General features: G+C 40.5%; 1 protein-coding gene across 3 annotated transcripts in view; it reads right to left on the reverse strand.

The window, feature by feature from the left end:
- Positions 1-13,744, reverse strand: part of LOC144932081 (F-box/LRR-repeat protein 20-like) — a 35,793-nt gene that overhangs the window by 12,384 nt on the left and 9,665 nt on the right. For all 3 annotated transcript variants that reach the window (XM_078856126.1, XM_078856124.1, XM_078856125.1), the window contains exons 5-9: positions 11,631-11,705; positions 5,569-5,663; positions 3,174-3,242; positions 1,616-1,711; positions 1,080-1,206 (exon numbers count right to left, since the gene is read on the reverse strand). In XM_078856126.1, the coding sequence (XP_078712252.1) occupies positions 1,080-1,206; positions 1,616-1,711; positions 3,174-3,242; positions 5,569-5,663; positions 11,631-11,705 (462 nt within the window). The remainder of the gene's footprint in view (positions 1-1,079; positions 1,207-1,615; positions 1,712-3,173; positions 3,243-5,568; positions 5,664-11,630; positions 11,706-13,744) is intronic.

Here is a 13,744-nt window from a genome sequence, read left to right on the forward strand (position 1 = left end):
GTCTTGAGCCTTGATTTAAATAGAGGCGGGAAGTCAACAGCACCTATTGCTGGTGGAAGGGGCAACCTCTCACTGACCGAAGACCCAATGGCAGCTCACAAAAAGCCTTTGATGCAGCAGCAGTGTGTGTGGAGGAGAGTGAGATGGGATGAGAGAGTGAAACAGTGGAGAGTCCATGGATGATTTTGAAGATGATGTGATCTTGAAACTGATCAGGGATTGGATTTGAAGACAGTGGAGGGATTCAAGTTTTGGAGATATGATCTCATTCAGGGGCAGGGGTGAGAAATCTGGCAGTGGAATTTTGGATCATGTTGAGTTTGGAAACGAGGTGTCTTGGTGGAACCGTAGAGGAAAGAGTTACAATGGTTGAGTCGGGATGTAATGAAGATATGGTGGAGTCAAGAAATGGCAGATGTTGCAAAGATGGAAGGATAAAATTCTCCAGAGTTGAAATATGTGGAAAGAGAATGAGAGCTCAGGATCAATAACAACTCCATGTTTCACACACTCTCTGTCACTGTAATATCCGTTCAGAAGATGCACGTTAAAAGAAGTGTTTATTGAGAGCAGACTTGTTTTCTGATAAAGTCAGAAATTATGATTGACGATAAATCTGGTGAGAAATTTTCAAAGAAAAGATATATGAAGAATAGCATGGAACCAAGAATAGCATGGAGCATTGTGGGAGATTTCCACGTATGGAATTATACATTGAAATGTTCAATAGGTAAGAGTGGAACCAGCGCAGTGTGCTGCGTACGCCTACATAGTTATGAAAACACTCAAGGAGGATGGAGTGGTTTATATTGTCATGGAAACTAGGACAGTGATCAGCAGTTTGCAGAGGGGTCATTCACTGCATATAAGAGAGCAGTTTCAGTCAAATGGCCTGAGAATAAACCATATTAATGGGTCATGAAGACCATGGAAACCAATGCTGTTTCTTATATGTTGCACAACATATAAGATAATACTTCGACAATATCCAAAGTATTTTTCAAAAGCAAGGGTGCAGACTTCAATGTTTAACTCAAGTAAGCAAATAATTGAACTGCTGCAGCAGAAAATTGGCTCACCATGTAGCAGCCTTTGAGCAGAAGCACTTTCATAGAGTGACATTCCCTGGCCAGAGCAGTAATACCATCCTCTGTCACTTGGTCACACCACGACACGTTCAAATGCTCCAGCCCTTTGCACCCATCACTGACACAAATATGTATACAAGTGTAACATTGTTTTTTATGGTATTGAATGCTTTACTACAAATAATTAATCAAAAATAAATTTTAACATTGTCTGAGATATTACTTTATAAGATGATTAGGTATTGCTGCTAAATAACACAAATATCCCAAGTATAATTGAGACTCAACATACATTATCCAGTAACACTGACACCCACCACATTCAGTCCACTAAAACCTACAAATAGACATGAATATTTGAATGCCCTTTTCTCATACCAATGGACTGCATTGGAAGCCTGTGGGCAATCCCCCATGTGTAATGGCCCAAAGGCAACACGATGGAAGATCATGGCAACTCAAAGCCACCGCAGGTCCTCCCACGGAGACTGGGCCTGAAGTCTGCAGCTATGCATGTTGGCCATTGCCTGAGAGCCTTGAGTGAGTGGTTAGTGATGGCCGTGCAGGAAGTGAGGTCCAGCTGCTTCAGCTTGGAGCAGAACTTGCCAAGGCTGGCGCACGTGCTGCACACGCAGTCAGTCAGAGTACTCAACAGGCAAGAAATGCAACTTTTAATCCCCCCCCCCCCCCCCCCCAAATAAGTAGAGCAAATGTACAGCTCACAAAATAAACGCTGACAGATTAACAAGTTTCCCCATCATGGGACCTCCTTTGCCAGGACCAAAATATGAGAATAGGTTTTCCCCCTTTTTTCTGGCAACAAACAGCTGTGTTAAGATATTAGAACACTAAACTTAAACCTTTTACAAGGAATCATGTCTGCATTAACCACAATACTTGTGGCCAGAATGCAAACAAAAAACACACTCTGATAATAAATGCATTGTCTTTGAAACTTATTGGTCCACACCAGAGACAGCTTTCTTTTGAGCCTAGTCTCAAAACGGTGTTAGACCAGAGGACGCCAAAAGGTGTGAAACTAGGCTGAAAAGAAAGTTGTCTCTGGTGTGGACCAATCAGTTTCCAAGACAATTCATATATTGTCAGAGTATGTTTTTTGTTTGCATTCTGACCACAAGTATTGTGGTTAATGCAGACATGACTCGTTGTAAAAGGTTTCAGTTTGGTGTTTCTAATATCTTAACACCTGTTTTGTTGCCAAAAAAAAAGGGGAAAACCTATTCTCAAGTTTCCCCATTTTAGAATTTGCATGTTAATCCATGCATATGCAATATATCTCACAAGAACTGAAAATATATGAAAAATCTACATTTTTACAAATGTTGTCATTGTAATAGAATAAATAATGTACAGCTATTTGTCAATCCAGTTATAGATGTAGTTCTCTCCCCCACATCATGTCACTGACAGGGCTTGTTTAATCGTACTTCATCATGCTGGTCAGTGCAGGGGGGCACCAAGAACTGGTTCAGTTATCATTCACCACTGATGTTAGCCTTGGCCAGGAATCAAATTCACACCGCCGAGTTCATTGCAGTGCGCGAACCACTCCCATCAGTTATCATTTTATCGGTAATATTTCATTTTTAGAGTTTTTACCACAACGGAATGGGTTACTCTCATATCTCAGCATCTTGACATGAACTTATAGCTATTGATAAACTCTGATAATGTTCTCCTAACCTGTCTACCTTCTCTTCTCACACAGGTATGTAACATTGAATACTCTTACGTGACAAATATTGTTACGAATACCTAACCTTAAAAATGTTCACCTCATTGCATACATATTTGACGCAAGTCTTTTGGACAACTATACAGATATTATATTGACACATTTTAAATGACTGAGCACCTATCTGTTACATGATGCTTGGCTGAAATTGCTCATGCTACATTGTGTACATTGTATTGTGACTAAATGAAAGAGCAGTTGAGAAATGCAACTGTGTATTTTCGCTTCTTAGCATTTGTTGAATCATTACCAATATGGAAGGTGATTACTATAGCCTGGTGATAGGTAATGGGAATACGTGCTTTTTTCGGGAAGACCAGTCAACTTACTTGTCTGTAATTTTTGTGCAGCCGTTAAGACTGAGTGTTTCTATATTTCTGCAGTTCTGAGAAAATGTCCTGCAAAAGAGCACGCCAAAAAGTTAACAAATAAACAAAGAACACTTTAGACACATCACTCTGTGCAACCAAAGCGGCAGTGGCATCAAGCATCACATATATGAAATGCAGGCAAGCAGCAGTTTAAGTATGTATGAGAGAATTACCATGGTACAACATTTAAAATGCAGAAATAAATCTGCATTTTACCCTTTTGCAAAATATTACCGTAAAGCCAAAGTTAATACCTTTAAAATTAGTTAATAAATCATTGATGGTTCTAGAAATATGGCGCACCGTACGGAATTCACACGCCATCAATCCAAGATGTAGCGGCAGACATTTTAGGTCAAGAAATATAATCCCCACATCATTAATGCAGAATGGAATAAAGCTATATGATGGATGTGACAAAGTTTAACACTTTCAATATTGAATTAGCCTAGGTATTGAATGAAATTAACAGCATCAATCAAGACCTCAACCTCAAAATGCATACAGTGTTTGGGAAGATGGAAAGATGCAGTAGAAAAACACCCCAGTCAGCAGGATGAACTTTCATGGTTATAATAAGCACATGAAGCACAATGCAATAACAAATAGGAACACCGCTGTTTTAAACCAACCAAACAAATGCTCGTATAATGATTCGCGGAGGATTTAGCATACCCTGCCAAGTATCACTGCTCTCAAATTGAATGCAACCTTGAAATGCTCAGTGACACAAATGTTATTTGTTTAAAAGTACTGAACACGTTGATGTCCAACAAAAAATCAATCAGATTTTTGTACATAAGCTTACAATGCCTGTTGGGAGAGACGGCACAGTGTGGCAAATGTACATAATGGCTAAAACAAAAAAAATGGTGTCCCAAACAAGCATTGCCAAGCAAAATGGTGAAGATTTACATGGCTTGCTGCCCTGCCACACAACTGCAGGACGTGCCCATTCCAAATCATATACGCTACAGTTCCACGGCAACGTCAACTCTTAACATCAGCAAGCCCACTCTTAACCTGGCACAATCACTTGGTGTGCTCCTAACATACCAGTGTCATCCAGTTAAACATCCTGCACTTTTTTTCTGCTCAGAATTCTAAGACCCGATGGGGCCAAACTCAGTGCCGTACTGTAAATCACTGCTTCGGCTGAACAGAGAGGAGCTCTCAAGAGGTTTGCGCTGGTTCAGTCCTTAGAGAGTGATATTGTGCTTGATGGAAGAATTGAACTTAAGCTCCATCTTCAAGGGCATGCACACAGTATACAAGCTCTGGAGGAGATCCAAATAGAAGATTGAGATTGACTGATCCCAGTAAGAGCTGTACAACACTTCACTCCGAAGGACAATTGTTGACAAGGGTGTGCATAGCTATGCCACAATTGAAGGATTTATTTGTGTAAACATTTAGTAAATTTGCTCTCAAACTATGATCAAACAGGTGATCTTGTTTCTTTGATGTTTGCAGTTATTCCATCTGGTCTGGGAGTTTTTTATTTATTCATATGAAGGATAGTGGTTATATTAATATTATTTGTCACAAAGTCACGTAGATAGGTTCAAAGAAAATAACAAACAAATAACGAAAAACTACGACGTTTCGATCGCAACACAAGCGTTCGTCATCAGGAAGAGGGGGTTAGCTTCTAAAGGTCAACTGTTTATAAAGGTTTGAAAAGGGCGTAGCCCAAATGTCAGCAGCTAATGTTAATGTAAGTGGTGGGCAGCGACCGCGACGGTGATGGGTTTTTCACACCAATCAAAGGGCTGCCCAGTAAAAATTATCATGATAATGTAAGAACGTTGAGCAGCCTCCACAGCGGGCGCCCGAGGTGGCTATGTTAATGTGAGAGATTAGCATGTTAATGGCAGATCGCAAAGCAAAAACCTCGAGCTCGGTGAGCGAGGTGGTTGTGTTAGGGTGGTTATTTTTTCAGACGTGGAACATTCTCCTTGTCTGATTTTTTGGGATTCTTTAGGAAATATGATTTTTTGCTATATTTGCATATATTTGCTTTCACATGTTATAGATTCACCTTGCTCTGTGAGATCTACTGTTTGAAATTGACCCATCTCCAACATTTCTCTGCTGTCATATACCCATCTTCAATTGTGTTCTTTTCTACAAATTCTTTCCTCATTCTTGGCAAATTATTTTACAGTTCTGCATATTCTAGATTGTTTGACATTTTCATCCCTAATCATCCTGATTCTTACCTTCAACATGCTTTATATGGTTCCAGATAACTGGATGAGGCTATTTGAGGGCAAAGGTTAACTAATTGGCTCCATTCTCCAAGTGGTTCGGTGCTGCAAGTGAATGATGCACGGTCGTAGAGGATGCTTACCGAAGAGCACTGTCCCCGACGCCTAAGCACCCTCGTAAGCTCAGCTGCCTGAGAAAACCGCCGCACCTCTTGGAAATATTCTCGACCACGCGACCCTGTCACATGTACAATAAAGACAAAGATCCCTCCATATGACTGTTGGGGCAAGTGCTGTTAGCCAGCACCTAAGAAGGACGGCATGGTACACGAGGGTGTGTGTGGCCAACACTACACACACACAAAACACACATGGCACAGACGAAAACCAGGGTGTACGCCGCTCACAAACTTAACAGCCTCTCCTCCAGGGAAAATCCTCATCACTGTCTACGAGCATCACCTCGAAAGAAAATAACACACAATACAAACATTTTCTTTTTCGTTTTCATTTTGACAATTGCAGAATAATCAGGTTGGTCAGCAACCATGCCCCAGCTTGAAAATGGCTTGGCAAATGCTTGCTTTTGCAATGCCTGCAAGCTCAATCTGGTCATTTAAACTTGAAGAGTATAGGAGTGCACAAGAGGAAGAAATAAACATGTTTTTTTTTGTAAGACAGCATGAGTAACATGGTTTATCAACCACATCAAAGCATACAGCAGGATACCACATTGCCTATATACAGTTGATATACATGTAAATATGCATTACAAATAACCACTACAAGCACCACATTGCATTAACCAACTGTACAGGATATACCGGACCATTATCAAGAGCGTAATCACACCTACAGGAACAAACTATTAACCCAATTTTCTGAACTCCTCAGTTCCCCTGGAAGCTGTACTACTGTGGGTAGTCAGTCCTCCACCTTAACCCTTCACATGCCCAACTCCCCCAATAAGCCGTGCATGCAAAAAGCAGGAGCAGCCAACAGCATTTAACTACACACCCTACTTTAATTACAAACAAGATGCACAAATCACATGGGAATCAACAAAGCAAAGCAACTTGTACAACAAAGAATGTTGGAATATACATTCAGATTTCCACCTGTAAACCCCTTATCCGTGCCTACCTTATTAAAGACCTTACTGGTCACCTCGTGCCCTTATAAATCTCATCGTTCATCCTACAAAGTCCCATCAAAAGGGAGAAACACAAACAAATAGACAAAAAAAATGTACCCGTATTGAAACGGCTGTCCGCTGTATAGACCTGAAAACTCAATTTCCCTGTACAAGAAAATGGGTAAAACCTTATGGGTTGACAGGTATGTTACTGATCTCGAGGAAACAGAGTCTATTACAAAATGTATTAAACCATGCGGTATAAAGTTGTGAAAAAATGAAGCATTCAAGTTATTTCATTTTTTAAATGCATGCTGTATGGTTTTACAACAAATATCACACGGTGAGGAAACCGTTTCCAGAGCTGCCACAAAATGTGTATCAGACAGCACTGCTGCTCACAGCCAACGCAGTTCCTATGGAAAAAAACATATCTATTTAACACATTTAGCACACTGAAATGTTAACAAATTAAATTGTTATTATATGTAACCATCTTCCCAGTTTAATAGAGTTTAAAGAATTACTTATATATCTTCTCAGTTTGGTATACCTCAGCAATTTATATTAGATGCTTTTTAGCCAAGTCAGTAGAAAACGTAAGTATAACTATACATTTGTGAACGTGCACTATTAAACTGTTAACACTTTTTAGGCATGTTATCGTGACAAGATCTTTCTGATAATCTAACATGATGTCTTCTGCATCTACATATTTAAAGATTCGTTGTATAATATTGATATCACAATCCACTCAAATATTAAACAATTCTAAGTGTAAAATGCTTTACATTTGTGGATTACATACATTACATACAGTGCCTACAAAAGTTAAAACACGACGTGTGCCTAACAGCTTGAAGCAGCTGGCACTCAGTGTGAATGTTAAACCCAGCCTCACACATCGCTGATGAAATGCCAGCATGTCACACCAAAAGCACGATAAGAAAAGGAATACCTGTTTACCAGCTCTATAAATTAAAAATAAAAGTAAAGGATATTTTATGCAATAGTATCACAATGGCTCAACACACTATTAAGAGAAAAACTAAAAATGTCTAGTACTGAACATGACATGAACTACCTTAAATCGCTATTAAGGGTCGAGCGAAAAAAATCACTTACGCTGGAGAGGAGTAATAAAAGGTTAAATGCATTTCATCCCCAGGGGATTGTGGGAGCCATTCCTAGGAAGATTCATAAACCCAGTCATGTCGTCCTTAATTCCATCTCGACAGGGAAAAAAATATATCTTATGTTACTGATGACGACAAGACATGTACCCCCAAAGTCTGTAACTGTGAAAATCACTGCGTTTCAGGTAATGAGTACACCTGTCATTCCCATCACAGAACTCCTATATTTAGATGTTATTAAACAAGCATTAATTATAAGCGTCTATAAACCACACCAGAAGAGGATCATATAGCTTATATTAAAACTGCTACTGGATTAGGAACTCGCAGGAAGTAACCGGCGGTTACTTCCTGCTTATAAACATAACATAAATAAATACACAAGTACTAAGCTATTGTGAAAGGCTGGCATTCCGTTTGTCTGTCCATTTGTCCATAAAAAAACATTTTTAGAGGCTTGAAGAAGTCCTGAATGAAAAAGTAATAGAAAGTGTTCGGTAAATAGTTGATCAAAAAGGTGTCGGAAAATTGTCGACCTGTGCCCCCTACAAAAATATTTTTACCCCCCCCAGGCATATATACCTACACACCCTACATGCAACAGAGTGAGTAGTGTCTAGTGACTGTATTGTAGTATCTGGCTCTACAGTAGTATCTATTGACTGTATAGTAGTATCTGTTGACCCAACAGTAGTTTTTTTTGCATTACGACTGCAGGTATTGTGGCCTATGCAAACATGACTCCTTGTAAAAAAGGTGCCAGTTTTGTTGCCAGATAAAAGGGTAAAAAACCAATTATCATATTTTTCTACTGGCAAATGAGGTTCCAATGGTGTAAATGCTTACCCCGAGCTCTCATACTCTGATGGTGCATTGTCTTTCAGTTGTGCGCCTTTTATCAGTTATTTTTTTTGCATTACGACTGCAGGTATTGTGGTCTATGCAAACATGACTCCTTGTAAAAAAGGTGTCAGTTTTGTTGCCAGATAAAAGGGTAAAAAAACAATTATCAGTGTCTACTGACTCTATATAGTCGTATCTACCGACTCTGCAGCAGTATATACTGACTATAGCGGTATCTACTGACTGTACTATTATATACTGACTCTATAGTAGTATCGACCGACTCTACGGTACTATCTACCGACTCTATATTAGTATCTACTGACTCTATAGTAATATCTACTGGCTGTAGTAGTATTTACTGACTGTATAGGAGTGTGAACTGGCTGTAGTAGTAGCTATACTAACTCTATAGCAGTGTAGTGGCGGTAGTAGTAGCTATACTAACTGTATAATAGTATCATGAGCGACTTCCGCGATATGTCGTGTAGAGGGTACTTCTTTATTACATACACTGGGCACAACACAGGCCAATACTTGTTCATTCTCACACCGAGTACAACACTAGGTATTAACGTCTCTACTGGCTACACACAGCCCATCACTCGGCGTGGTCCCATCGCCCTCATTCGGCTATGCCGCTGGCTGGCCGGCGTGACGATGACGGCGATGGAAACCCCGCAGGAGATCTTCCACGTGGCCGGACGACGGAGAGAGATATCGGCGAGCAGCGACACAGCCAGGACCCAAGACCCCACACGAACCCAGAGCCCCGCGTCCACTCCCCCTTATATCCCCCCAGGCGTGGCTAGGCCCCGCCTCCGGCCACGTCCTCTCGTGGAACCTTCAAGCAGGTTCCCGGAGTTTCTCGGCTAACCCCACCTTTTACCTTAGCCGCAGATACACCTCCTACTCTGATTGGTTGTTACTTAACCGTGCCCGTACCCATGATTCCACTTCCATGCCAGCAGGTATCAAACTGTAATTACATCAGTACTAAATTCTTGAATAAAAATGTGCGTGACTGCAAGAAATCATATTATTTGTTTTTTTCGGTAAAGTCACGTAGATAGAAAAATAATAGGAATAAAGTGAATAAATAAAAATAAAATAAAATTAATAAAAAACACTGTGGACTGTAGGCTGGTTATTAAGTTTGGTGAGTGTACTGGCAGTCTATAATGTAGACTGTAGCAACGGTTATTAAGCTGGATGAGTATACTGGCAGTCTATAATGTAGACTGTAGCCTGGTTCTTAACCTCGGTGAGTGTACTGACAGTCTATAATGGTTATTAAACGCTCACTCAGTTTAATAACCATTGGTACAGTCTACAATCATAAACTGCGAATACGCTCACCAGCTGAAAAACCAGGCTAGTCTACATGATAGACTGGCAGTACACTCACGCAGCTAAATAAGCATTGCCGCAGTCTACACTATAGACTGCCAGTACCCTCACCAAACGTAATAAGCAGGCTACAGTCTACATTATAGACAGTCAGTACGCTCATTCAGGTTAAGTACGGGGCGACAGTATACATTATAGACTGCCAGTATGCTCACTCAGTTTAATAACCATTGCTACAATCCACATTACAGACTGTCAATATGCTCAAAGAGCTTAAAAACCAGGCTAGTGTACATTATAGACTGGCAGTATGCGCACCGAGGTTAAGAACCAGGCTACAGGCTATATTATAGACTGCCAGTACACTCGAGGTTAAGAAGCAGGCCACAGTGTACATTATAGACTGCCAGTACACTCACCCAGCTTAATAACCAGGCTGCAGTCTACATTATAGACTGGCAGTACACTCGCTCCGATAAAAAAGCAGGCAACAGTCTGCATTCGTGGTTTATTTGTGTTTTATTATTCTTATGTTATTTTACTATTTTTATATTGCTTAACTGCAAGTATTACTATTATTTTTATATCTACGTGACTTTAGCGAAAGAACCAACAATATAGTACTTAACAGTAACGTGGTGAGGCTTAGTCCCATGCAGAGGCCGTGGCCTCGCCGAGATTGCCCAGCCAGCCGAGGTGGCACCTTGGCAGGCTGGGGCTGGGCCGCTACCCCCCTACCATCCCACCGCCTGCTCTACAATAACAGTATCTAAGCGCTATATAAGTATCTCCCGACCCTATAGTAGTAAGTGCACACATTGGGGTGGGCGGGGGGGTAGAAGAGGACATAACACTTTTGAATAATAAACCTGTGCTTTGTGTGTATTTTTTTCACATTTTTAACGCAAATGAGAATTCCCCCCTCCCCCCACCGAACGCGTGTGCATGGCTGGGGACAAGCACGGCTTTGTCGCGCATGCGCAGATGCATACTTTGGCGCGCGCTCAGCGGCGTAAGGAAATAAATAAATGTACTAAATTGGCCATTCAAGTACTTTCAAGTTGACGGATGCGAAATCGGAATAGCGTTGGCTCACCACGGGGATTATCACGTGGTACCTGGCAACTTTTTTTTTTATCGTAAACCCCACGGTTTGCAAGCCAAATCCTTTGCAAGTTGTGGCCACACACAGACAGACAAAAAAAATGCAAATGCCTTTTACAGGTTAGATCAAACAGAATGCACACCTAAGATTATTTTGTTTTGATCTGGCTAGGCGGCTCAATAGTAAGAGCGGCTTGCAATCAGAGGTTGCGTATAAAATCCTGGTTGGGAGTTCATCATCCCTCTGAGGTTAATCAAATGTGTAAGACTTTGTGGGGAATTAAACAGTGGTTGTCCTATGGATAGAATTGTCCCCGCCATACGAATGTGGAAGTTTCACCATTGGCTGAGGGGTATACACAGGAAACGCGGACCACTTCAATGCTCATGAGGAGAATATTACTTTGACTTTTAATTTCTTTTTAGCTTACTTCTGCCAAAGATCTACTCAGCCAGTGAAGGGAAACATGACTTAATTAACTGTGCATACAAAGAGCATAAAAGTTTAACTAATTTTATAATTAACAGTAGAAGACAGTAAGACGATGTGCCCTAATGTTATAGGATTACTGTTACAACTATAACGATCGCCGACAATGATGAAATTACTTGTAATGTTAAGTTTGATAACTCTTACCTCAATGTCCCTTTGGAAGTTGAAGAGATCGATCTTCTGCCAGTTGCTTCCATCAAGGGCCAGCACATTCCATGCCTATAGGGTTCAGTGCAGAGATGTGGTCACATTAATTGACAATGAGCAAAACAAATACAGCCATAACTGGCACTGTACATGAGTATGGCACTATTCTACTCAAGTCAAAACTCAACAGGGAGCTTCAAATTACATTTTATTGTGACTTGGCGATCACAGCATGTACATTTTAAGTGCCAAGGCAAATACATCCGTATTCAGTGACAAAACACACTAACAGAGAAGAAATGACAGCAAAAAAAAAAATCACGTGGATTTTTAGAAAATGTTTCTTTGTTAAATCGTGCTAAAATGGCAAATTAGGAGTCATATTCTGGGTTCTTTCGGTAAAGTCATGTCGAAGGGAGCAATCATCATCAGGTGTGAAATCCACAGAAAGACAATTTTCTTTCTGTGGATTTCACACCTGATGATGATTGCTTGCGTTGCAGTCGAAACGTTGTGAGAATTTTTATTGTTTTATATTAATATTATTTTATTATTTCCCTTCTACGTGACTTTACCGAAAGAACCAAGAATATGAATCCCTGCAATCACGAAAGCTTTAAATAAAAATTTAAATTAGGAGTCAGTTAAGTATTTACACCGACCGAAATGAAACAACATGACAACTCAATAAGGGCTTAAAAGAAATGCAATAATTCTTTGGTTCTTTTCGGTTAAGTCACATCTAAAAATAAAATAATAAATAAAAATAAAACAACACATTACGACGTTTCGATTGCAACACAAGCAATCATCATCAGGCATAAAAGAAATAGCAACAAAAATCTAACTAGAAAACTATAGACCGACATACAAGCAGACAGACATCACAACGGCACACATAGAGAGGAGTATACAGGCACACGAAAATTAAATAACCTAGTAAAATATTGAAATGTGATGTAATACAACACAGAGAGTCGGTTAACACACAATTAACGCATGGCCTGGTTGACTACGTGTTTCAAAATTTGCTAAGTTAGAATTTTAAGTGTGAGCAACAAATATCTAACTAGAAAACTATATACAGACATACAAGCAGACAGACATCACAACGGCACACAGAGAGAGGACACAAATCGGCTGTGTGAGCAACAAAAATCTAACTAGAAAACTATAGACAGACATACAAGCAGACAGACATCACAACGGCACACAGAGAGAGGACACAAATCGGCACAAAGAGATGGTCGTTTCTGTGACGGTCCCTTAAAAATAGAGAGGAGGGGAGGGGACGGGGGGAGGGAGAGGGCGGGGAGATCAATGGGTGCACGCCAACGTACTCCTATTGTAAGTGAGATGATAGACGCGGCACGGGAGGCAAACCTGAAAATTAGGACAAACGCGGCACGGGAGGCAAGCCTGAAAATTAGGAGACAAGCACACAAAAATTAAATAACCTAGTAAATTATCGAAATGTGATGTAATACAACACAGAAAGTCGGTATTACATCACATTTCGATAATTTACTAGGTTATTTAATTTTCGTGTGCTTGTCTCCTAATTTTCAGGCTTGCCTCCCGTGCCGCGTTTGTCCTAATTTTCAGGTTTGCCTCCCGTGCCGCGTCTATCATCTCACTTACAATAGGAGTACGTTGGCGTGCACCCATTGATCTCCCCGCCCTCTCCCTCCCCCCGTCCCCTCCCCCTCCTCTCTATATTTAAGGGACCGTCACAGAAACGACCATCTCTTTGTGCCGATTTGTGTCCTCTCTCTGTGTGCCGTTGTGATGTCTGTCTGCTTGTATGTCTGTCTATAGTTTTCTAGTTAGATTTTTGTTGCTCACACAGCCGATTTGTGTCCTCTCTCTGTGTGCCGTTGTGATGTCTGTCTGCTTGTATGTCTGTATATAGTTTTCTAGTTAGATATTTGTTGCTCACACTTAAAATTCTAACTTAGCAAATTTTGAAACACGTAGTCAACCAGGCCATGCGTTAATTGTGTGTTAACCGACTCTCTGTGTTGTATTACATCACATTTCAATATTTTACTAGGTTATTTAATTTTCGTGTGCCTGTATACTCCTCTCTATGTGTGCCGTTGTGATGTCTG

Source organism: Lampetra fluviatilis, chromosome 1 (assembly GCF_964198595.1).
Source record: "Lampetra fluviatilis chromosome 1, kcLamFluv1.1, whole genome shotgun sequence".
Classification (NCBI taxonomy): Eukaryota; Metazoa; Chordata; class Hyperoartia; order Petromyzontiformes; family Petromyzontidae; genus Lampetra; species Lampetra fluviatilis.